At 39.5% G+C, this 27134-nt stretch overlaps 1 protein-coding gene and 1 pseudogene across 1 annotated transcript; both read left to right on the forward strand.

Annotated features, from left to right (window-relative positions):
- The first annotated feature begins 585 nt into the window (after positions 1 to 585).
- LOC110920106 lies at positions 586 to 1188 on the forward strand. Its single transcript, XM_022164342.1, has one exon. The coding sequence runs from the start codon at positions 586 to 588 to the stop codon at positions 1186 to 1188; it is 603 nt and encodes a 200-aa protein (XP_022020034.1).
- Positions 1189 to 5453: 4265 nt separating this feature from the next.
- On the forward strand, positions 5454 to 25396 carry LOC118488310 (annotated as a pseudogene).
- The last annotated feature ends 1738 nt before the right edge of the window (positions 25397 to 27134 follow it).

Below are 27134 nucleotides of genomic sequence, written 5' to 3' on the forward strand. Positions count from 1 at the left end.
TAGTATTCGGTCTCAATTCGCAATTTAGTTTTATTTTCGGTTCAGGGTCGAACCAGGGGTTAGGAATCTAGGGTTTTTGATTCCAGGGTTTAGTGCGAATTAGATTGATTGTTTGTTACGCGTTGGGTTATACGCGTGGGTTAAGGATTAGAGGTTTGTTGAAACCAAGAAAGATAAAATTTTTTGAAAGTGAACATTGTTCGGTCGGAAGACATGTCAGGAGCAACCGGACCAAATTCACAAATTGTAATTCAAAAGGAAGGAAGTTCTCTTTCCCAATTCCAGTGTCCTATTTTGAAAGCAACAAACTATACGGTTTGGGCAATTCACATCAAAACGATTTTGGAAGCGAATGGACTTTGGGAAACGATTGAACCGGCATAAAATACGCAAACGGATGTTAAGAAAGATAAGACGACAATTGCTTATCTGTTCCAAGCAATACTGGAGGATGTTGTATTGCAAGTTGCAAGTTGTAAAACTGCAAAGGAAATTTGGGAAAATCTCAAGACAAGACACGTTGGTGTTGATCGGGTACAGAAGGCTCGTTGGTATACACTTTTATCAGAATTCGAGTTAATGCAAATGAGGGAAGATGACACTATAGACTCATTCACCGCAAAGATAAACAGTGTAGTTACCCGGGCAAGCGAATTAGGGAAAACACTGAGTCAACCGACTCAGGTAGGCAAACTCCTAAATGCAGTGCCAGATAAGTTTACTCAGATTGTTGCCTCGATGGAACAGTACTCAGATCTAGAAACAATGACGCTAGAAGAAGCGGTCGGAAGGTTAAAAACATTCGAAGAAAGACTTAAGCAAAAGAAAGGAAGCCCGGGAGAAAGTCAAGACAAGTTGATGTTTACACATCACGACAACAACTCAGGCAGAAAAAGACAGTTTGGAAACCGCGGGCGTGGCAAGTTCAACCAACCGCGTGGAAACTGGCGAGACAATAAATACAAGCAAGACACTAAGTATGAAGGATCTTCGTACAGACCTAGAGGTGGAAAGTCTAAGAATTGGAGGAATTTTGGAAGAAACCAAACAGACATAAGTAAGATCCAGTGCTACAAGTGTCAGAAGTATGGACACTTCAAGAAAGACTGTCCTGAGAAAGATGTTGTACAAGAACATTCAAATCTCGTTGAGGAAGACGAAGCACCCGTATTGCTAATGTCAATATAAGAAGAAAACGTTGTTCAAGAAAGGGTTCTACTAAACGAAGAACGCATAGAACCAGCAAGTTACGCCACAAAAGATGAAAGTCTATGGTATTTAGACAACGGAGCCAACAACCACATGACAGGAGTGCGAAGTCACTTCAGAGAATTAGATGAAAAGGTGACAGGGCAAGTTCGGTTCGGTAACGGGTCGCACGTAGAAATTAAAGGCATAGGTTCAATACTGCTGGAATGTCTGAACCAAGAACAAAAGATTGTTTCTCAAGTATACTACATTCCAAGTCTGAAAAGCAACATATTGAGCCTCGGACAACTTATAGAAATCGGTTGCAAAGTAGTAATGGATGGAGACTTACTAACAGTCCGCGACAGAAACAGAAGGTTACTAATGCGAGTCAGAAGAATGAGGAACAAGTTGTATAAAGTAAAGTTGAAGATTGGAAGGCCAATATGCCTGCTCTCAAACACAGAAGATTTAGCATGGTTATGGCACGCAAGGTTAGGCCATTTACACTTCGATGCTATTAAGGAAATGACTCAAAAGAACTTGGTACATGGAGTTCCTCAAATAAGTCATGCCAATCAAGTATGTGACGCATGCTTATTAGGAAAACATACTAGGACACCATTTCCAAATCAGGCAAAATTCAGATCTTTGAGACCTCTGGATTTAGTCTATGGAGATTTGTGTGGTCCTATATCCCCACCAACACATGTTGGGAAGAAGTATATATTTCTGCTTGTAGACGACTGTACTCGCTACATGTGGGCATATCTACTAACTTCCAAGGATCAAGCATTCGAAACTTTCAAGCAGTTCAAAGAAAAGGTGGAGACAGAAACTCGAACCAAGTTAAAAATGCTAAGGACGGACAGAGGAGGAGAATTCACGTCGGCTGAATTCAAAAAGTATTGCAAGGACAATGGCATAGCGAGACAGCTTACAACGCCATATTCCCCACAACAAAATGGAGTAGTGGAAAGAAGAAACGGGACGATGTTGTCAACTACTCGAAGTATGTTAAAGGCAATGAACATGCCACAAAATTTCTGGGGAGAAGCAATAAGACATACGTTATATTTATTAAACCGGATTCCAACGAAGGCTTTGGTAAACAAGACCCCGTATGAAGCATTGAAAGGAAGAAAGCCGAATCTGGAACACTTAAAGGTTTTTGGCAGCACAGCATACGCTAAGGTATTACCACTTCAACAAAAGAAGTTAGATGATAGAAGTGCACCCATGGTTTACCTTGGAATAGAAGAAGGATCAAAGGTATACAGATTATATGATCCGGCGAAGAACAAGATATGTGTCAGTAGAGATGTAAAGTTCATGGAAGGTCAACCATGGAATTGGAATAGTTATATGGAAAAGGTAGATTCAGGGAACCCCGAATGGACAAACTTTTTCATTCAAGAAGATGACAACCCACCAGAGTTAGAAGAAAATGAACCAAGTAGTCCTGGTAGTAGCGGGCCACATCATAATGATTCAGGAGTAGATCAGACAGAAGAACCAAACTCCTATGTAACCCCGCCAGCACATTCGTACAATCAGAACTCAGCAGGAAATTCAAGCAGATTATCAAGTAGAGGTCCATCTACCTCTGAAAGTACAACGGAGAGTATTAGTGACACTCTGGTAAAACTAAGAAGTCTCGAAGAACTATACGAAGAGATAGAGGAAATTCAAGTAGATCCACAAGAATTATTACTTGCTGAAAAAGAACCAAGGAATTACAAGGAAGCATCTATTGAAAAAAAGTGGATCGAAGCAATGAAGGCCGAGTCAGACTCGATAAACAAAAATAACACTTGGAGGTTGACAGAGTTGCCAAGAAATCACAAGGCAATAGGTTTAAAATGGGTATTCAAGACTAAGAAAGATGCAAACGGAAACGTGGTCAGACACAAAGCAAGGCTGGTTGCAAAAGGATATGTTCAGCAACACGGAATAGACTTTGACGAAGTCTTTGCACCAGTAGCACGCATAGAGACAGTTCGACTAATGTTGGCTTTAGCAGCATATCAAGGTTGGGAAGTACATCACTTAGACGTGAAGTCTGCATTCTTACACGAAGATCTCAAGGATGAGGTCTATGCCTCACAACCAGAAGGATTTGTAAAGCCAGGAAATAAAGGAAAGGTTTATAGACTATCAAAAGCACTGTATGGATTGAGACAAGCACCAAGAGCTTGGAATACGAAGTTAGATCAAACCCTAAAGTCACTTAACTTCAAGAAGTGCACTTTAGAGAATGCAATCTATACAAGGACGAGTGAGACTTCTACACTGATAGTTGGAGTCTATGTTGATGATTTGATAGTCACTCGAACATCAAGGAAGAAGATAGATGTTTTCAAATCTCAGATGAAGAACAAGTTTGAAATGAGCGATCTAGGATTGCTAGCATATTATCTGGGAATAGAAGTTATTCAAGCAGGGGGTGAGATAGCCATCAAGCAGACAGGCTATATCAACAAGATACTCAAAGATGCTGATATGTTATCCTGCAATGACACAAAGATTCCCATGAATCCGGGAACACAATTAACGAAGGCTGAAGAAGGAGATCTAGTAGATGCAACACATTAAAGAAGCCTGATAGGTTCTCTCAGGTACTTATTGCATACAAGGCCAGATCTATGTTACCCAGTCAGTCTGCTTAGTAGATTCATGCAAGAACCAAAGGAGCAACACTTGAAAGCAGTGAAGCAAATACTACGTTATATCAAAGGAACTAAAGAGCATGGAATCATATACAAGAAGCAAGGAGGATGTAAGATCACAGGTTATAGTGATAGTAGTTTTGGAGTTAATACAGACAAAGGAAAAGGAACAACTGGTCTGGTACTCTACTTTGGAGAATCACCTATAACCTGGTGTACACAGAAGCAACAGACAGTGGCACTATCATCATGTGAATCAGAATTCATGGCAGCCACTGCAGCAGCATGCCAAGCACTATGGCTTAAAAGACTATTAAGTGAAATTACAGGCTGGAAGAAAGAGAAGATAACACTCAGAGTGGATAATGTTTCTGCAATAGCACTCATGAGAAATCCAGTCTTTCATGGAAGAAGCAAGCACATTGATACACGCTATCATTTCATAAGAGAATGCGTGGAGAACGAAGATATCACTGTGGAACGCATAAGTGGAGAACTACAACGGGCAGACATACTAACAAAAGCACTAGCAAGAGTCAAATTTGCTACAATGCGAGAACTGCTCGGAGTTCAAGATCTGCAACAACTCAAGGATGTTCCAGATTAGGGGATGAATGAAATCCTTAATCTCTACACATTCAAAGTGCAAGGGTTTATTAGTTATTAGTTAAAAGATAGTTATATGGCGGTTAAAAGGTAGTTATATGGCGGTTACAAAGTACAGGGACTGAAGTTGTCAAAACAGAACTTGACAACCACCACCTTAAAGGGTGCGAAACCCCTTGGGAGGCATCCATTCAGAATTCGCAGCCATACAAGGATGAAGGGACGCGACTTTTGGATCTTAGACACCTCTTCACGTTTAATTACAACCACAAGATCTAGAGACACATCCGTTCACGAAGGGACATGTCTCTACACTTGTACCCATTAGATTAGTATAAATAGGGATAGATAGTTTCATTTGTAATCATTCCATTGTATTCAACATTCAGTATTCAATAAAGTTACGTTTATCATTTGCGATCTAGAGATCAAAGATCATTCTGGGCAACATTTAGGAGTACTCCACACTTAAACACCCCTAAGTCACTCCTTTCACCTCAAACTCTTTGATTATATTATATTATATCAAACATTGATGAACTTATGAGGTACAATAAAGTTTGTTATATTGTATTTTGGACACTATTTTTGTGCCCTTTTGCTTTTACTTGTATTTTAATTATTTTTTTCTCACTGTGGTATAAATTTTGTTGAAAATAGCGTTGTATTCAAAATACAATATTTTTTCTGGTATTGTAAGTTATATGAGTGTCGGTGTTGTACTGATACTGGCATTTGTATTTTCAAAACAAGTAGAGGTCTTCATTTGTTATAGTTTTCTATCAGTATAGAACACATATCGATATCCATTTAAACATGACTTTATTTTTATTTTTTGTATTTTCCCTTTTGATAACACAACCAAATTCATGCTGATCGAATTCCAGTGGATGGAATCCCAGTAGTTAATATAAATCGTTGATAATCAACCATACGTAACAAAAACCCCAAATAAATCTTGAACGCAGTCTTCGCTCCTGCAAGTAGAATATGCCTCCAAAGGCTGCAAAATCGAAGGAAGCTCCCATTGAGAGGCCCATCCTTGGCCGCTTCTCATCGCATTTGAAGATTGGAATTGTTAGTTCCTTAAAAAACTTTTATCCGTCATGAATCACGATCATTGTTTGCTTCATTTTATACAGTTTCCTGATGTAATTTACTGCAATTTTTTATTTGAATTTGTGTGTTTTATACAAAATATAAATGATTAGCTTTTCATTACTATTGTAAATATTAATCATAATATTAGAAATGAGGATTTTGTTTCAATGCTGTTCATAAATCAAGATACAATATTTAATTTTGTATGTTGTGGACTTGTGATTGTAGTTAAGTTGGCTCAAATTTGGTTATCTTACTATGATTTGGGATTTTTTTTATGATTAAACTGATGTTATGATATTGAATTTTAATGTGATCACATTGGTGAGTTGGTGTCAAGTTTTAGTGGTTGATTGTTTGAAAAGAAAGCGCACATCTGTTTGGGTAGAATATGGACTCATGTTGTTGTTGTTAGCTGCTGATTGCAGGTTGGATTACCGAATGTAGGGAAGTCTACGCTCTTCAACACTCTCACGAAGCTGTCGATACCTGCTGAAAACTTTCCACTTTGTACCATTGAACCTAATGAGGCCCGTGTCAATATTCCTGATGAACGGTTTAATTGGCTTTGTCAACTTTTCAAGCCAAAGAGTGAGGTACTTCTATATGTGGCTATCTATATATGTTTATTATACACACACAGAGTGACGAACGAGTATATTCACAATGTGTGTATATTGAATTATTCACTACTATCAGTCAAAGCACCAACATGTATGTAATTGCTTATGGAGCTGCCAATTAAACAGACTGACCTTTTGGCTTATATTCAAATTGTGATTGTCGTTGCGTTGCTTGATAGGTTTCTGCATTCTTAGAGATACACGACATTGCGGGGTTGGTTAAAGGTGCTCATGAAGGACAAGGACTTGGAAACAATTTCTTATCTCACATTCGTGCTGTTGATGGCATATTCCATGTATTACGTAAGACTTCACTTTCGTACTCCTTAAATAATTTGTTTTTGAATTATCTGAATTTTTTTTCTATCAACACTCATAACCATACATCAAGTTTGTGTTTGGATCTTACCATGCATGAACCAAGTTCCAATAAATTTTTTCGCTTAATTTTTATGAGTGATTGTTCTATATGTTGGTACAATAGGCGCATTTGAAGACCTTGATATTAAACATGTTGACGTCTCTTTGGATCCCGTAAGAGATTTGGAAGTTATAACTGCAGAATTACGGCTGAAGGTACGTTGAACATTAATTTATTGTATGATTAGATGCTCAATATTGATATATTCTATATTGTAAAGGATATTGAGTTTATGGAAAGAAGGATTGAAGTGTGTTTGAAGGTATCTTTAGATGATCATGTGTATCAATGTATGATATGCTTGTTGACCTTGTGTGAAGTTGTATTTTTCTGCAGTCATTATTTTTATCCTTCAAATGTACATGAATTCAAATCATTGTGAATTTAATGGAGCAACATGAATCTAAATTATTGTAAACATGACCTAATAACCAAAAATATATCTGAAGCAATTGAAATGGACCCAGTGACGTCTTTATTAACGGAAGTTCTTATGAATTTGTTACATGCTTGAATAGTTAAGGGATTAAAAGGTAATTGCTGTAATAATAAGTACAGGGACTTAAAGTGTAGTTATGTCATAGTTCAAGGTTCTTGTAAAAATAATTGGTTAGGTAGTTCAGGAACGATTTATAAGTTGTTGTATATGGTTGTAAGAAGTAACTGGATAATGAATTGAACTCTTCCCTCTCTTACGTTTCTTGTTCGATTCTATTTCTAACATTGGTATCAGAGCTACCGATCCTCATCGGAGCTCGAATTCCGTTCAAATTAGACGATTCCGATCATCTGCGATACAACAAATTCCGATTACCACCATTAATTCCATTCGGTTCGATTATGTAATTGATCATTGTTTCGATCAATTCACTCTTCTGATTCTCTTCTGATTGTTCTTTTCGTTTCGATTCTCTGAAATTGATTGTTCCAGTTTCAGTAATTCATCAATTTTCCGATCAAAATTTGTTCAGTTTATCTCAATTTTGACCTAATTGAAGTGTATGGCGACGAGACAACAGGAAATGGAAAGATTAGAGAAATTAGCACAGGGTAATGCAAGTCTAATTGAAGGGCAACAAGCAATTCTGGATCAGAACTCTGAGGCGATCAGATTATTACAGATCAGTATGACAACATTGGTTACTCAAATGACAGAGATTAACAACAAATTGAATAATGATAGGGGTACAGTGAATAATGATAGGGGTACAGGACTCCAAGATCAACGGCTGGTTCGTGCAGGACGATTGGATTTTCCCAAATTCAATGGCAATGAAGTCCAAGGGTGGGTGATACGTTGCAACCATTTCTTCGCTGTCGATAAAACTCCTGAAGTGGCAAAAGTACATTACGCGATCATCAATTTAGAAGGTCCTGCATTAGAGTGGCATCAAGGTTATTTTGACAGCCAAGATCGTGAAATTGAAGATATCACCTGGGATGAGTATTCAAGATCAATCATCAATAGATTTTCAGAACGATTATCCAAAGATGCTATGGAAGAATTGAAGAATCTCAATCAAACAGGTTCGTTACAAGATTATACTAAAGAATTCGATTCCTTGCTAAATAGAGTCAAATTAACAGACGAGTATGCTGCCAGTTTGTTTGTGGGGGGTTTAAGACCCGAAATTCGTTGTTTAGTCAAAATTTTTAAGCCAAAATCAATGAGAGATGCAATAGCAATGGCTAAGCAGCAAAGTGTGGTTTACTCAACCTTGTTTGGTGATAAAGAAAGCAAGAAAAGTATTACAACTCATGTGGCCAATAACAATAGTAGTACTAGTACATCTGCCGTAAAAACAGGAACAAATATAGGGGGCAAATATGGGGGAAATCCTGTTAACACGTTGTCATTACTGCCTACACCTCCTGCTAATAAAATGCTCAAGAATGTTAGAAAAGTACCTGCAAAGTTGGCGAAGAAAAAAGGGCAAAAAACGAGTGTTTTTGGTGCAATGAAAAATATTCCCCAACACATAACTGTAAGTACAAGCATTTGTATGTGCTAGAAATACATGGTGATGATGATATTGGGGAAGAAGAAATTGATAATCAAGGGAACCTAAACGAGATGGGTCTGGATCCTCAAATCTCCATTCATGCTTTGATGGGAGTTACTTCATTTTCAACTATGAGGATCGTGGGCACTATAGGAACCAGACAAATACAGATCCTGATTGATTCAGGATCAACACATAATTTTCTTGATTCTAAATTGGCATCCAAATTACAGTGTCACACTAAAGGGTTGTCGTTAATGAAAGTTAAAGTGGCAAATGGGAAAAATTTGGAATGTGATCAATTGTGTAGGGACTTTCAATGGTTAATGCAAGGAGTTTGGTTCAAAACTGATGTGTTGCTGTTACCTTTGGACAACTACGACATGGTTTTGGGAATCCAATGGTTACAATCACTGAATGACATAGTTTGGAATTTTAAGGCATTGACAATGCAATTCAAGGTGGATTCCAAGACTATTATGCTGAAGGGTACTAACAATAACGACGTGTCATTTTGTTCCCTGGAGAAATTGACAAATATGTTGGGTAAAGACAAACCGATGGTACAAGTTCAGCTGTATAGTATGCAATTAGAAAAAGGTTCTTTTCAGCATCAAACAACATTGTCTGGGCTACAGCCTGATGATGGAATTAAATCCTTGTTACAGGAATTTGATGATGTATTTCAGACTCCTAATGCATTACCTCCTGATAGAAGTTGCAACCACAAAATACAGTTGATTGATGACAAAGTTACCATTAATCAGAGGGCATATAGGTATCCTGTGGGCCAGAAAGATATTATTGAGAAAATGGTACAGGAAATGTTGGACATGGGCATTATTAGACGCAGTGTAAGCTCTTTTGCTTCTCCTGTGGTTCTAGTTAAAAAGAAAGATGGATCTTGGAGACTTTGTGTAGATTATAGAAGACTCAATGACCAAACTGTCAAAAACAGATTTCCAATTCCATTAATTGAAGAACTCTTGGAGGAATTGGGAGGGGCAGAGGTTTTTTCTAAATTGGACCTGAGATCAGGGTACCATCAAATTAAAATGCATGAAGCAGATGTTCATAAAACAGCATTCAGAACCCATCAGGGGTTGTTTGAATTTTTGGTACTACCTTTTGGCCTCACTAATGCCCCAGCAACTTTTCAAGGCCTTATGAATTCTATTTTTCGGAAGTTTTTAAGGAAAACTGTTCTTATATTCTTTGATGATGTCTTGGTTTATAGCAAGTCTATGCAACAGCATGTCCAAGATCTTAGGGAAGTACTGCAATTGTTTAGGGCAAATCAATTGTATGCAAAAATTTCTAAATGTAGTTTTGGTGGTTCGAAGATTGAGTATTTGGGTCATGTAATATCCAAGGAGGGTGTGTCTACTAATCCTTCTAAAATAGAAGCTGTGAAAAACTGGCCTACACCTACAAATGTCAAACAATTGAGGGGATTTTTGGGGCTCACAGGCTATTATAGGAGATTTATTGCTTCTTATGGGGCTATTGCTAAACCACTTACTAACTTGTTGCAGAAGGATGCATTTGTGTGGTCTAATCAAGCTCAAAAGGCTTTTGAAAAGCTTAAAACTGCATTGATAACTGCCCCAGTCTTAGCTTTACCTGATTGGTCAAAGGAGTTTGTAATAGAAACCGATGACAGCTCAAAAGGATTAGGAGCAGTCTTAATGCAAGATAAACATCCTATTGCCTTTGTAAGTAAAGCACTTTCTGCTAGACAATGTGCACTGTCTGTCTATGAAAAAGAACTTTGGCCATTTTATTAGTTGTTAAACACTGGCATCAGTACTTGATTTTAAAGCATTTCACTATTAAGACAGATCAAAAAAGTTTGAAACATTTGCTAGAGCAGAAAATAACAACCCCATTGCAGCATACTTGGCTGAGTAAACGTATGGGCTATGACTATGACATTGTTTATAAAAAAGGGGTAGAGAATAGTGCTGCAGATGCTTTGTCAAGAGTCCAAGGGGTTACCTTATTTCAGGTAGCAGTTTCTTCTTATGATCCTCTCCTTCTTCAAAAGATAAAGACACATTGGGATAATGATGTTTTAGCTCAACAATTAATTCAAAGGCTATCACAAGGTGAAATGATTAAGAATGTGGAATGGAATGGCAACTTGTTAACCAGGAAGAAGAAATTATGGATAGGCCAAGATTCAAGTTTAAGACATGAATTTTTGTTGCTTTGTCATGCCTCTCCATTAGGGGGACATTCTGGAGTACAACCAACTGTTCAAAGATTCCGGGATATGTTCTATTGGAAAGGGGCCTCAAAAGATATTAAACTCATGATTAAAAAGTGTGATATATGTTTAAAGGCAAAATATGAAACAGTAGCTACTCCTGGGCTGTTACAACCATTACCTATACCTAAATCCATTTTCACTGATGTATCAATGGATTTTATAAGTGGATTACCTAAGTCTGGGGGCAAAGATGTCATTTTGGTGGTTGTAGATAGATTTACTAAATATGGGCATTTTTTGCCATTAAAACATCCATTCTCAGCAGTACAAGTAGCTCAGGTTATGATGGACAATATTTTCAAGTTGCATGGTTGTCCTCAGACTATAGTTTCTGATAGAGATCCCTTATTTCTGAGTTTATTTTGGAAAGAGTTCTTAAGATTACAAGGCATTGATCAAGCCCTTTCTACTGCCTATCACCCCTAGTCAGATGGACAAACTGAGTGTGACACCTGTGTCACTGTGACCGTCAAACAAATACCAAACCAATGAAATATTGTGTTTCATACTTGGGATTTGTGAAAATATGTGTATCATTTGCACATATCAATCCTTGTTCGATTTCGGGCTTTAAATCGCTTTCTGGAAGGTTATACGCGATCTGATGCGTAAATATAACCAGTTTAATGCAACAAACACTCCGGAATAGTGGCATAGGCTTAACATACCTTAAATAACCTTTATATAACTTAGAAATAAGTTTTGGATGGTTTGGTATGCCGAAATCAAGTTTATTCGCTTCCGGAACTTGATCATAAGTTAAACATACCCTAAATATCCTTTACATAGCCTAGAAATAGGCTTTGAGGGGTTCGGTATGCTAAAATAAACTTATTGGTCATTCAGGGACTAAAAGCGTCAAAAAGTGCACAAGTTTGCATTTTCGCGCATATCTTACGTTCTGAATATATCCGGACACCCAAAAATTTATGTAATCATTAAAATATTTTATTTTAGTGATTGGCATGATAAAATTTCATTCGTCGCTTAATTTGGATCGTTATTGCGTTCGTTACGACTTCCGTCGTAATTAACCGAACAACGCAACCGTACGACCAAACGAACTGACATCCGAGATGTTTTTGAGCATATTTTGAGTTCCCAATACTTTAACTTCATTTTAGAGCCTTGAAATGAGGTTAACGGGGCTTAAACGTGTCAAAAATGGGCCGAAATGCATGTTTTGCAAGTTCAGGGACCTGTTTTGACAATCTGTCAAAGTTGGCCAGGCCTGGAGCGTAAGCCCAAGCTTAATTCTTACGCGGGGCGTGACAGCCTATCAGACAGAAACATTGAATCTGGTCTTTTAGCTCGTTTTTGATGGTTTTGATCAATGGTTTTCAATGCTAGGGGCTGGTTTGTGTGGAGAACAAGTCCCCCAATCAGTCCTTAACACTTGTATGGCCTAGATCATTCCCACTTCTCCAAGAAATGATCCTAACGGTTTTGCTAAAACTATATATAGCATGGCCCTCTCATTCATTTCCTCACATTTGATCTGAGATTTCTCTAAGTGGTTGTGACATTTCACTTCCTACCTGAGAAAACTTGGAATCAAATCTATTTGGGCCCTTTGTAAGTCCTCTTTCATTCTTTTATTGCTTTCCTAGCTCGAAAGTCAAACATTGTTTGACTTTCAGCTTTGACCACGAGTTGGTCAACGAGAAGTTCGTTTGAACTTCGCAACGTGAGCGTAATCACGATGGTTATAGTCCCTAGTGACTATGCCTACTGATTACCACGTTGACTAGGCGTAGTGACGAGTCGTAGTTTCGGTCAAAATGCGCATTTAAGCGTATTTTGCAACCAAACTACTCTTGGTATCAAAACACTTTGTTTTGATATCAAAACCTGTTTTCTAACTTAGTTAAGCATGTTTTAACATGCTTAGCTCGTCACTTTTAGTTTAGTGCTTGTTTAGAGTCGTAAGTCAAGCGGTCTAAACCACCGCTTAGACTTTCGAACTCGACCCGTTTGGTTGATCATTAGGATCCGACCAAGCATGTTTAGTGACCATAGTTGCATAGGGAATAACCTTCCGAGGTTATACCTTATGGTCACCTAGTTTTAGTAGTTGTATGATAGGTAGTTTATATGCCTTAGGTAAATTACCAAAATGCCCTTTTCATGCATAATTGGATTTTAAACATATGTAACCCAAATATTTGTCACATAACTGATTATGTAACATAAATAAACATGTTTAGGCATATAATACTTGTCATAGGACTAGTTAGACGTCTCGAACGCGTTTTACGCGAACGACGCGTTAAAGTAGCATAAGCTACCTAAACGGGTCGTAACGAGTCGAAAGCACTTAGGTTAGGTTTCGATTTAGTATGTAGGCATTGTTAAACCATGTCATATGAGTTCCAATAACTCATTTGGTTTACAAGACCTCATCCTATCCGATCTTCCGACTTAGGTCCGGTTTATTTATATAGTTATTAGGTTGCCGATTGATTTTGTGCTCCCTCTAACTTTGCTTGGTTGTTGTTCAAAGACCACTAAGAATTCTCAAGTGAGTACATAGTTCCCCTATTTTACTGTTTTCGATTGTTTTGGGGTGATTCATATGTGTTAAATGATTTCAATGTTTTAACTATGGTTTTTGAAAACGATTGAAATGGTTTATATTAAATTAATAACGATTTTGATAAAGTGAACAAACTTGTTGGTTGTAATTACATAACGAATAACATTCATTAATTTTTGCCAAACCGACCAGTATTAGGTTATGGTACCATAGGATCTGACAAATCCCATTATCAGACTGCACCCATGGTTATGTTTGGGTTAGGTGGGTAGCGACCGAATCTGTGATTGTTAATTTACCCTTTGGTGGTTTATTAATGCGAAAGGCGAGATAGTCGAGTCACGAAGGTTTGTGTAACAACTCAAATTTCCAAGAGTTCTATTTAGCATTTATTGCACGTTCATTGTTTGTGTAGTTAATTATTTGCAGAATTAGTTGCTATGGAATTGTATACGTTTTCATACAATGAAGTGTATTGTGTGATTGTGCATGGTTATGTGTTAATTGTGATAAATTTGTTAAATGCATAAACTTGGTGGTGAAACTGTGAAATTGATGTGAGATGGTGCACTATTGTAAAATATAATAATAAAGGGTGTAAAGAGTTATTAGTGAAACCTAAATCATACTTAACCCTAATTTCTTTTCACTAATCATTTACACAAAGCAAGACACGTACTGTTATTCTCTAATTCTCTGGCAATCATCACCATCATCTTTGGCACAAGATATTCATCACCCGTGATTCCACACTTTCTCTAGAATTAGTACAAGGTAATTGTTTAATTGATTAGTTGATTTGTTGTTGTTCTTGATTCTTGATTATGTGTTCATGAAAACCCTAGCTTTCATATGATGTTCTGTGATTGTGGTTTTGGATTCTGATTATTGGGAATTAATGTTGATTGTTGTGTAAACGTTGCCTGATGATTTAGATGATTGATTGGTCAAAATTATTGATGATTGATTGATTTTGCATTATGAAAATCATGAGATTAGGGTTTTCTAGTCGTAAGAATGTAACTGTTGAACGAAGAAACGTAACTGCTTCAATTTCAAAGAACGAATGATTGAAATGTTAGTCAGAGTTTTGTTCTTGATGCTTGTCCGACTTTTATTAGGTGCTTGTTGTCTGAGTTTTTATAACATTATGATGGATCCGAGTTTTATTCAATGTCTAAGGGTCCGATGTTTGCGTATATGAATGACATGTTGTCCGAGTTTGTGGGTTAACCACTAGTCCGACTTTTGTAATAGGAATGGGGTCCGAGTTTTTGCAAAGTGGAGATGGGTCGTCCGACTTTTAGACCCCACTTCCACTTTGTCCGACTTTTTAACAGGCTAAGGGGTCCGACTTTGTGGCCCTTGCCTCATTGGTCCGACTTTTAATCCCTAAACCCCCATGTCCGAGTTTTTTAACCCCCAACCTCATATGTCCGACTTTTAACCCCATACCTCCTTTGATTCTGTCCGAGTTTCATGCTAAGGGACTCTTGTCCGACCTTTGAACAGGGGAAACCCCCCCCCCCCCCACCTTTTGTCTGAGTTTTAGAAGGGCAAGGCCCTGTCCGATGTTGTGTGATGATTACTTTGAAACAATGAGCTGCATGTTATATAATGTTCAGGCTGTTAAGATGTGTATGTCACTTGGTTAAGCCACAAACTCTGTTAAACCTGTTAAGCTTGATAACGATGTTAATATGTTAAGTATGTTAACGGTGGCAATTAGATTAACATCCACGTTAGATTAAACTGTGTAATCAAAGACGCGACGCATGAATTATGTGAATACGATTAACTGTTTACGTGATGTATGATTCTGTATATAATCGTATAATACTGAATGCAACTGTATGATCCCGTATGTATGAACATTCGATGTGATATCAGATTGTACACAATAAGCACACAAAACACAGTTACTTGAATATCAAGGATATGTAAACCCTAATTGAATGCAATCACTTATCTTGGATTTATATGCAATATACCTTAGGTCGTGAGTAACGGACTTAAACATTAATTAACCCTAGAAGCAATAACATACCGAGCAAATCAAGGTGAGTTCACACTCTTACTAAGGCATGGGATTCCCAGGGCACGGGAATAGAGATTGAATAGACTCGTACTTACTCTATTACTAGACTACCATACCATCGTCCTCGGTTGTGCAGGACACATACGTAAAACCTACGTATACTTGTATTGCTCATTGTCCTCAGGTTGCGAAGGACACTCACGTAAAACCTACGTGAACTTATACTCACTACTGCCTCGGTTGTGTCAGGCACTTACGTAAAACCTACGTAAACCCCCGCGTACCCCTATCCTCGGTTGTGAAGGATACTTACGTAAAACCTACGTAAACTTGTACGTATTGCTGTTCTCGGGATATGTAGAACACTTATGGTTACGACTAGTCTAGTGGTTATACAACATGGGAAGCCCCCACCAATAGAACGTACTATCGGCCCAGTAGAGCCACATGTTACAAACGAACTTACTATTACGCATTTACTTTCTGTGAACTCGCTCAACTAGTTGTTGATCCTCAGTTACATGCCTTGCAGGTCGTTAGATACATGGAGCTTGCACAGGGAGGAGCTGGTCGTTGTGGGCTTGGATCGTGATTGTTTCCTTAAACACTTATGACATTTCATACTTAATTATGTTGGGTTTTATTTATACGCTTCCGCTAAACAGTGATAACATACTTATGTTTTGGAACACCTTTCATATGGATTTGGTTTGGTTTAATTGCAATTACTTTTACTATATACATTGTTCTATATGATTGGTGGCTTGATCCTGGTCAGTCACGCTCCCAAGCGGTGATACTCCGCAGGTGGATTTTGGGGGTGTGACAGATTGGTATCAGAGCCTGTCTGCACATTCAAGAACTTCATGGACTGTCGTCCAAGCTCATTCAGTGGCACGAAGGGGGCGGTTGGACTCCTCCACTGGTTTGAAAAGCTCGAGTCTGTGTTCGAGATGTGTGAATGCCCTGAGGCTCGCAGGGTGAAATATGCCACTGGTACTTTAGAGGGGATCGCTCTAACTTGGTGGAACGTGCAAGTGCAGATCTTAGGGTTGGCAGCTGCTAACGCCACCCCTTGGAATGATTTCAAGGAACTGATCAAAAGGGAATACTGCACACGGGAAGACATTCATAAGTTGGAATATGAGCTTTACCATTTGAAAATGACTGGGTCAGAGATCGAAGCTTATACCAAGAGGTCAAACGAGCTGGCCGTGCTGTGTCCAACTATGGTGGACCCTCCAATCAAGCGCATCGAGTTGTATCTCAAAGGGTTAGCGCCAGAAATTCAGAGCCATGTAACATCGGCAAATCTTGACAACATCCAGGCCATTCAACGCCTTGCGCATCGCCTTACAGATCAGGCAGTGGATTAGAACAGACTGCCTAAACGTATCAGCGCTACTGCTACCGTTACCACTTCTGCTACACTTGCTACTCCCAGTGACAAGAAGAGAAAGTGGGATGGGGATTCCAGCAAGGGATCAGCTTCAGTTCAGTCACAGGTTCAGCAACGAAAGACTGACAGTTATCAGAGTCCCAGTCAGCACTCCTCAGGTAGCCACAGGCAGGGTGGATATCGAAGGAACCTCCCAAAGTGTAACAACTGCAACAGACACCACAGTGGCCAGTGTAACCAGGGTCGCTGTCAAAGATGCCTCAAGATGGGTCATGAGGCCAAAGATTGTAGAAGCCCTCGGCCTGCGAACCAGAATCAGCAGCAGCCACAAGCACAGCAGAATCAGCAACAGGGCAACAAGGGGTGTTTTCATTGCGGCGCAGAAGGGCACTTCAAAAGGCACTGTCCTCAGCTAAACAGGAACCAGAACAACAACAACAATAACAACAATCAGGGAAATGGCAACAACAACAACAACGGTGGGAACAACAACGGCAATGATGCTAGGGGTCGTGTGTTGGTGCTGGGGCAGGGAGAAGCGAGAAATGATCCCAACGTAGTCATGGGTAAGTTTCTTCTTGACGACTTTTATGTTACTGTATTGTTTGATTCGGGTGCGGATACAAGCTATGTGTCTCTTAAAGTTAGACAAATGTTAAAACGTGCGCCAACACCATTAAACACCAAGCATGTCGTAGAGTTAGCTAATGGTAAAAGTCTAGAAGCAACACAAATAGTTCAGGGTTGTAATCTTATCCTCGCTGGTCAGACTTTCTCCATCGATCTTATTCCTATAGTTCTGGGTAGTTTTGATATCGTCATTGGCATGGATTGGTTATCCAAGCAGCAAGCAGAGATCTTATGTAAGGAGAAGATCATTCGTATTCCTCGTTCGGGTAAGGAACCTCTCGAAGTTCAGGGCGACAAGAGTGGTGCTGTGGTTGGCATCATCTCTTTCTTGAAGGCACAGAAATGTTTACGAAAGGGGCACACTGCTATTCTGGCATTAGTTACTGATGCATCGACGAAAGAGAAAAGAATAGAGGATATTCCCGTTGTACGCGAATTTCCTCAGGTGTTTCCTGAAGATTTACCTGGTCTACCGCCTCATCGCCAGGTCGAGTTTCAAGTCGAGCTAGCTCCAGGAGCAGCACCTATAGCTCGCGCACCGTATCGTTTAGCTCCAACTGAACTGGAAGAATTGTCAAAGCAACTACAAGAGCTCTTGGATAAGGGCTTCATTCGTCCAAGCTCTTCGCCTTAGGGAGCTCCAGTATTATTCGTGAAAAAGAAGGATGGCACTTTCAGAATGTGCATTGATTACCGCGAACTAAACAAGGTCACAGTGAAGAACCGTTATCCTCTTCCTCGTATCGACGACTTATTCGACCAGTTGCAAGGGTCGAGTTACTACTCCAAGATTGATCTAAGGTCTGGTTATCATCAGCTGAGAGTCCGGGATGAGGACGTCTCCAAAACAGCATTCAGAACTCGCTACGGTCACTACGAGTTTCTAGTCATGCCATTTGGGCTTACGAACGCGCCTGCAGTCTTCATGGATCTTATGAACAGGGTGTGCAAACCCTATCTTGACAAGTTCGTCATTGTCTTCATCGACGACATTCTGATCTACTCCAAGAGTCAGGAGGAACACGAGCAGCACTTACGTCTTATCTTGGAACTTCTTCGAAAAGAACAACTGTATGCCAAGTTTTCAAAATGCGACTTCTGGCTTCGTGAAGTCCACTTCTTAGGCCATGTGGTGAACAGGGATGGGATTCATGTCGATCCATCCAAGGTAGATTCGATACGGAACTGGCCTGCACCGCGTACACCAACAGAAATACGCCAATTCTTGGGTTTGGCGGGGTACTACAGACGATTCATCAAAAACTTCTCAAAGATCGCACAGCCGCTTACAATGTTGACACAGAAAGGTGTTGCCTATCGATGGGGTAAAACACAAGAAACGGCTTTTCAGTACCTGAAGGATAGACTATGCAGCGCACCTATTCTCTCATTGCCAGAGGGCACGGATGATTTTGTGGTCTATTGTGACGCATCGATACAGGGGCTTGGATGTGTGTTGATGCAGCGGGATAAAGTTATTGCCTACGCTTCGCGACAACTCAAAGTTCATGAACGGAACTATACGACGCACGATTTAGAGCTGGGAGCTGTCGTTTTTGCGCTTAAGATATGGCGACACTACCTGTACGGTACCAAGTGCACTATTTACACCGATCACAGGAGTCTCGAGCATATTTTCAAGCAGAAGGAATTGAACATGCGTCAAAGACGATGGGTCGAGTTACTTAATGATTACGAATGCGCCATCAAGTACCATCCAGGCAAGGCCAATGTTGTGGCTGACGCTCTCAGTCGAAAAGACACTTTACCTAGGCGGGTACGAGCTTTGCAGCTCACTATTCAGTCTGATCTTCGTGCCCAGATACGAGATGCTCAGGTGGAAGCATTGAAAACGGAAAACGTAAAGGCTGAAGCTTTACGTGGCTCGAGGCAACGATTAGAACAAAAGGAAGACGGCGCCTACTATGTAACAGGGCGTATTTGGGTACCACTATACGGCAGTTTACGAGAACTTGTGATGGATGAAGCTCATAAGTCTCGCTACTCGGTGCATCCAGGGTCGGATAAAATGTACCACGATCTTAAAACAACATATTGGTGGCCTAGCATGAAGGCCCACATTGCAACTTACGTCGGCAAATGTTTGACTTGTGCGAGAGTCAAGACAGAGTACCAGAAACCCTCAGGCCTACTTCAGCAACCCAGGATACCACAGTGGAAATGGGAAGAAATTTCCATGGATTTTGTTACTGGCCTGCCTAGATCCCAGCGCGGGAATGATACTATTTGGGTGATCGTTGATCGACTCACAAAGTCTGCTCATTTCTTGGCTATCAAAGAAACAGACAAGTTTTCCACATTAGCAGACGTATACTTGAAAGAAGTAGTCTCAAGGCACGGGGTGCCCACCTCTATCATTTCGGATCGCGATGCACGATTCACTTCAGAACTATGGCAAGCAATGCACAAAGCTTTTGGCTCTCGATTAGACATGAGCACAGCCTATCACCCTCAGACGGATGGGCAGTCTGAGCGCACGATCCAAACTCTAGAAGACATGCTTCGGGCGTGTGTTATCGATTTCGGCAACAGCTGGGAAAAGCACCTCCCGTTAGTGGAGTTTTCGTACAATAACAGTTACCACACCAGCATACAAGCCGCTCCATTCGAGGCATTGTACGGGCGTAAATGCCGGTCACCTCTCTGTTGGGCAGAGGTGGGGGATAGTCAGATTACAGGTCCAGAAATGGTAGTTGATGCTACTGAACGAATAGCACAAATACGACAACGCATGGCGGCGGCTCGTGATCGCCAGAAAAGCTACGCTGATAAACGCAGAAAACCGCTTGAGTTCCAAGTTGGGGATCGAGTGCTACTCAAAGTCTCACCCTGGAAGGGTGTGGTTCGTTTTGGTAAACGAGGCAAGCTCAATCCGCGGTATGTCGGACCGTTCGAAATCGCAGAAAGAATAGGCACAGTAGCCTACAGACTGAACCTACCAGCTGAACTCGGGGCAGTTCACAATGTTTTCCACGTGTCGAATCTGAAGAAGTGCCTGTCAGATGAGACCCTCATAATTCCTCTGAAAGAGCTCACTATCGACGAGCAGTTGCACTTCGTCGAGGAACCTGTAGAAATCACGGACCGGGATGTTAAGGTCCTCAAACACAAGAGAATCCATCTTGTCCGAGTTCGTTGGAACTCCAAACGTGGCCCAGAGTACACCTGGGAACGCGAAGATCAGATGACAGAAAAGTACCCCCAGTTATTCGAAACCAATGCAACTACTGCTGAGGCTGAAGCTCCTACTGCGGAATTTCGGGACGAAATTCCAAATCAACGGGGGGATGATGTGACACCCCAGGAAAACCAGTAAACGATACAACTTACCTAGCTTCCTCAGTAACCGCATGCTAAATTTCGGGACGAAATTTCTTTCAAGTTGGGGATAATGTAACAACTCGAATTTCCAAGATTTCTATTTAGCATTTATTGCACGTTCATTGTTTGTGTAGTTAATTATTTGCACAATTAGTTGCTATGGAATTGTATACGTTTTGATACAATGAAGTGTATTGTGTGATTGTGCATGGTTATGTGTTAATTGTGATAAATTTGTTAAATGCATAAACTTGGTGGTGAAACTGTGAAATTGATGTGAGATGGTGCACTATTGTAAAATATAATAATAAAGGGTGTAAAGAGTTATTAGTGAAACCTAAATCATACTTAACCCTAATTTCTTTTCACTAATCATTTACACAAAGCAAGACACGTACTGTTATTCTCTAATTCTCTGGCAATCATCACCATCATCTTTGGCACAAGATATTCATCACCCGTGATTCCACACTTTCTCTAGAATCAGTACAAGGTAATTGTTTAATTGATTAGTTGATTTGTTGTTGTTCTTGATTCTTGATTATGTGTTCATGAAAACCCTAGCTTTCATATGATGTTCTGTGATTGTGGTTTTGGATTCTGATTATTGGGAATTAATGTTGATTGTTGTGTAAACGTTGCCTGATGATTTAGATGATTGATTGGTCAAAATTATTGATGATTGATTGATTTTGCATTATTAAAATCATGAGATTAGGGTTTTCTAGTCGTAAGAATGTAACTGTTGAATGAAGAAACGTAACTGCTTCAATTTCAAAGAACGAATGATTGAAATGTTAGTCAGAGTTTTGTTCTTGATGCTTGTCCGACTTTTATTAGGTGCTTGTTGTCTGAGTTTTTATAACATTATGATGGATCCGAGTTTTATTCAATGTCTAAGGGTCCGATGTTTGCGTATATGAATGACATGTTGTCCGAGTTTGTGGGTTAACCACTAGTCCGACTTTTGTAATAGGAATGGGGTCCGAGTTTTTGCAAAGTGGAGATGGGTCGTCCGACTTTTAGACCCCACTTCCACTTTGTCCGACTTTTTAACAGGCTAAGGGGTCCAACTTTGTGGCCCTTGCCTCATTGGTCCGACTTTAATCCCTAAACCCCCATGTCCGAGTTTTTTAACCCCCAACCTCATATGTCCGACTTTTAACCCCATACCCCCTTTGATTCTGTCCGAGTTTCATGCTTAGGGACTCTTGTCCGACCTTTGAACAGGGGAAACCCCCCCCCCACCTTTTGTCTGAGTTTTAGAAGGGCAAGGCCCTGTCCGATGTTGTGTGATGATTACTTTGAAACAATGAGCTGCATGTTATATAATGTTCAGGCTGTTAAGATGTGTATGTCACTTGGTTAAGCCACAAACTCTGTTAAACCTGTTAAGCTTGATAACGATGTTAATATGTTAAGTATGTTAACGGTGGCAATTAGATTAACATCCACGTTAGACTAAACTGTGTAATCAAAGACGCGACGCATGAATTATGTGAATACGATTAACTGTTTACGTGATGTATGATTCTGTATATAATCGTATAATACTGAATGCAACTGTATGATCCCGTATGTATGAACATTCGATGTGATATCAGATTGTACACAATAAGCACACAAAACACAGTTACTTGAATATCAAGGATATGTAAACCCTAATTGAATGCAATCACTTATCTTGGATTTATATGCAATATACCTTAGGTCGTGAGTAACGGACTTAAACATTAATTAACCCTAGAAGCAATAACATACCGAGCAAATCAAGGTGAGTTCACACTCTTACTAAGGCATGGGATTCCCAGGGCACGGGAATTGAGATTGAATAGAATCGTACTTACTCTATTACTAGACTACCATACCATCGTCCTCGGTTGTGCAGGACACATACGTAAAACCTACGTATACTTGTATTGGTCATTGTCCTCAGGTTGCGAAGGACACTCACGTAAAACCTACGTGAACTTATACTCACTACTGCCTCGGTTGTGTCAGGCACTTACGTAAAACCTACGTAAACCCCCGCGTACCCCTATCCTCGGTTGTGAAGTATACTTACGTAAAACCTACGTAAACTTGTACGTATTACTGTTCTCGGGATATGTAGAACACTTATGGTTACGACTAGTCTAGTGGTTATACAACATGGGAAGCCCCCACCAATAGAACGTACTATCGGCCCAGTAGAGCCACATGTTACAAACGAACTTACTATTACGCATTTACTTTCTGTGAACTCGCTCAACTAGTTGTTGATCCTCTGTTACATGCCTTGCAGGTCGTTAGATACATGGAGCTTGCACATGGAGGAGCTGGTCGTTGTGGGCTTGGATCGTGATTGTTTCATTAAACACTTATGACATTTCATACTAAATTTTATTATGTTGGGTTTTATTTATACGCTTCCGCTAAACAGTGATAACATACTTATGTTTTGGAACACCTTTCATATGGATTTGGTTTGGTTTAATTGCAATTACTTTTACTATATACATTATTCTATATGATTGGTGGCTTGATCCTGGTCAGTCACGCTCCCAAGCGGTGATACTCCGCAGGTGGATTTTGGGGGTGTGACAGTTTGAATGTTATTAGCGAGACGACCAAAAGTAGTTTCACTATTAAAACGAGTTAAACGATTTTGGGAGAAGTTAAACTATTTGAAACGACTTAAACGAGATAAACGATTTGGTTAAACGATTGGTTTTGGGATGTGATTAGATAACGGGACAGGTGTAGCATGATAAAAGCATGGTAGATACGCCGCTGGTACATCTTATATATAAATGCTCTTATCATATTACATTTTGTGTCATTATTTAGTTCACTGGGAAACGATTTTAAAACGATGTCACACAACGAGGTTTTCGAAATGATATAAACCATACGAGTTTTATTAACGAGTTTTTACGAGATGTTTTACAATTTGATTTGATTAAATAAATGTTTTGGGTTAAGAATCATGGCTACGAGATTTTATAAATTATAACCAACTTGATTTGAGTTGGTTAATTATGACGCAATACTATACTTTTCAAAACAAGGTTTTAGTTAAGTATTGCAGCATGTAAACTAGCCATGAATCCGACACTCTCATAAAACCTATGTACTCGCCAGCATTTCTTTGCTGACTTTGTTTTCACATATGTTTCAGGTATTGTTGAATGATGTTGATTGCTAGGATGCATACTCACATAGGACTGGACAAGGCCTTAGTGACTTAATAACAATAATAGACTATGTTTAACTTGTTTGTTAGATCTCAAAACGATGTAAATGTTTAATGTTTAATAAAACGAAACCTCAAATTTCCGTGTGTTTTGAAACAATGATTCTGTTACAACACTCCCCGATGTTTTCGCCACGATTTGTTGTTTTATCGTGGTCGGGGTGTGACACTGAGGTCCTGAACAGATGTCTAGAAACGTACCTGAGATGTATGGTGATGACTGAACCTACTACTTGGCTGAAGTGGATTTCTCTCGCCGAATGGTGGTATAACACTACTTCGCATTCTGCTATCCGGATGACACCTTTTAAAGCTTTGTACGGTGTAGATGCTCTAATACATTTACCTCACATTCCATGTGATACTAATGTAGCAGATTTAGAGGAATGGTTTTCAAATAGGGAGGTAATGATTTCTACCCTTAAACAAGCATTGGAGAAGGCAAGAAATAGGATGAAACAATTTGCTGATCTTAGAAGAAGTGAAAGAGATTTCAAAGTTGGTGATTGGGTATACTTAAAGCTACGACCTTATGTTCAGACGTCTCTAAGGGTGCATAGATATTCTAAGCTGTCTTAGAATTATTATGGCCCATTTTTTATCATTAAAAAGGTAGGAGCAGCTGCATACACATTGGATCTTCCATATGGGTCTCAAATTCACCCTACCTTTCATGTCTCCTTGTTGAAGCAGGCCTATGGTCCACCTACACAGCCTATTCAGTTGCCTAATGCTGATAAACAGTGCTTCAACCCTTAGCAATACTTGACAGAAAATTAGGAAGGCAGGGTCACAGACCAGTGGTTAAGTTTTTGATTCAGTGGAAGGATGTTCCCTTACATGATGCTACTTGGATGCTTGCTACAGAGTTTATTGCAAGATATCCCGATTTTAATATTGATTCTTGAGGTCAAGAATTTTAAAAGAAGGGAGTATTGTTACATGCTTGAATAGTTGAGGGATTAAAAGGTAATCGTTGTAATAATAAGTACAGGGACTTAAAGTGTAGTTATGTCATAGTTCAAGGTTCTTGTAAAAATAATTGGTTAGGTAGTTCAGGAACGATTTATAAGTCGTTGTATATGGTTGTAAGAAGTAACTGGATAATGAATTGAACTCTTCCCTCTCTTACGTTTCTTGTTCGATTCTATTTCTAACAGAATTTTTGTTCTACTTATTTGTTTTTCTGAAGGTCAAAACTTGGCTTGAGAGTGGAAAAGATGTTCGGTTAGGGGACTAGAAAGCTGCTGAAATTGTTGGAATCACGTGTTGCACAGGGAGTCATGAATTCAAGATCTGGCAGTCATGTTGCAGGTTGTTAGAGAGAAATTAGGGTTTTGAAATGGGATTGATTTGGGGAAGAGAAGGCTTTTGTTATGATATACTACGTATATTTTTAAAGAATAGGGTGAAAAGACAATTTTACCCTCATGTGCATTGCATATGACCAGATTTGACAGAAAAAACTAATTGGGTTAGGGCTAAAGGACAAAACGTGTATGATTTAAAAACATAAAGTACAAAACTCGTCAATTTTAAACATAAAGGACAACGCCTGAAAATGGGTATAAAGATAAAGGAAAATCGTTGAAATTCACTCTATATTTAATTACTTTAGGCCCAGGCTATTCACACACCCCCTTGGTCTATTCACACACCCAAACGCCCCGCTTTGGCCAAAGCGGGACACTTTAGGTTAAAGTCAACAGACAAAGGCTGAGCATGTCAGTTCTTGTCTGGTGACCTCGTACCGAAGCATCCCGGTTTCATCAAATATGAATAGGCAAAAATACGCTAAAATACCCTAAAATACGCAAAAATACGCTAAAATATGAATGCACACAACGAATATCTACAATCCAATCAACGCACATTATGTGTTTCAAATCAAGGGTCCCATCATTACAACCATAGTCACAAACGATTGCGGTTTGTATTTCCCATAGCCACCGAAATCCCTTTCGTTTCTCCCACTGACAAGGGTGTTGGTCTTTTCTTCCACTGTGCAAACTTGAAAAATCTCACCATAACACATTGTAGACAAGTGGGCTTGAATGATTTTAATATATTTCATCTTGGATTATCTAGTCTAATACTTGAAAATGGATATAATCGTGTCAAGATTTTTATCTATCATGTCATCGACCAACTGCTCGAAATCTCTTTCGTTTCTCGGGTTCACATTCGACAGAAGACACCAAAAAATAAACTTCAAAAAATCAGTCTGCCATGTCTTTTACTTTATTTCAATATGCATCGTATAGGCCTATACGATGCGTATTGAATTGGAAAAGTGTGCGGATGACAGGGGGTGTGCCCTTAGAAAACCCCTTGGAAAAGTGTGCGGATAGATAAGTTGGGTGTGCCAATAGATTCTCCGATGCATGAAATGAGGGTCGAAGCGCCCCGCTTTGGCAAAGCGGGGCGTTTAGGGTTCAAATGTTCCACTTTTGCGCGACACCGTACAGAATATAACATCCAATCAAGTCTTGTCACCCTTTGTCTGCAGAAAGAACCCTAAACGCCCCGCTTTGGCCAAAGCGGGGCGCTTCAACTGACATCGTACACCATCACATCACCGGTTGTCTAGAAAGCAGGCTAAAACGCCCCGCTTTGGGGGTGTGGAAATAAGGTTTGGGGTGTGTGAATAGCATGATCCTTACTTTATTTATATTTTCAATAATAGAACAATTGAAAATGGATTAAAAACAAAATATAAAAAGCAGTGATGATGTGGAAATGTAAGTATTGACAGAAATGTTTGTAGGGTTGGAGATAAAATAAGTGTTTTTAATGCATTTACGAAAATCTGATGTGTAAGCTAATTGGATGTGTTTGTAGGTGCATTTAGCATCTTGCACCGGTGATGGTCTAAGTGGTCCACTGAAGTTTAAACATTCCTCACACATTACGAGTCCCTGCTCATTTTCCATCAATAACAAACTGACCACCCGAAGCAGGTTGGAAATTTTGATGCATCAAATCTGTCAATCCTCATTTTTAAATATAGAAACAAGACCCACATCCTTAATAACTACCTGATTCCAGGTCTTTTTACGCGTTTAGGCGAG

This window comes from Helianthus annuus, chromosome 16, assembly GCF_002127325.2.
Source record: "Helianthus annuus cultivar XRQ/B chromosome 16, HanXRQr2.0-SUNRISE, whole genome shotgun sequence".
NCBI lineage: Eukaryota > Viridiplantae > Streptophyta > Magnoliopsida > Asterales > Asteraceae > Helianthus > Helianthus annuus.

Excerpts from the sequence above, each read along its gene's own strand:
- LOC110920106 (XM_022164342.1), top strand. The coding sequence starts at position 586 with ATGAGGGAAGATGACACTATAGACTCATTCACCGCAAAGATAAACAGT.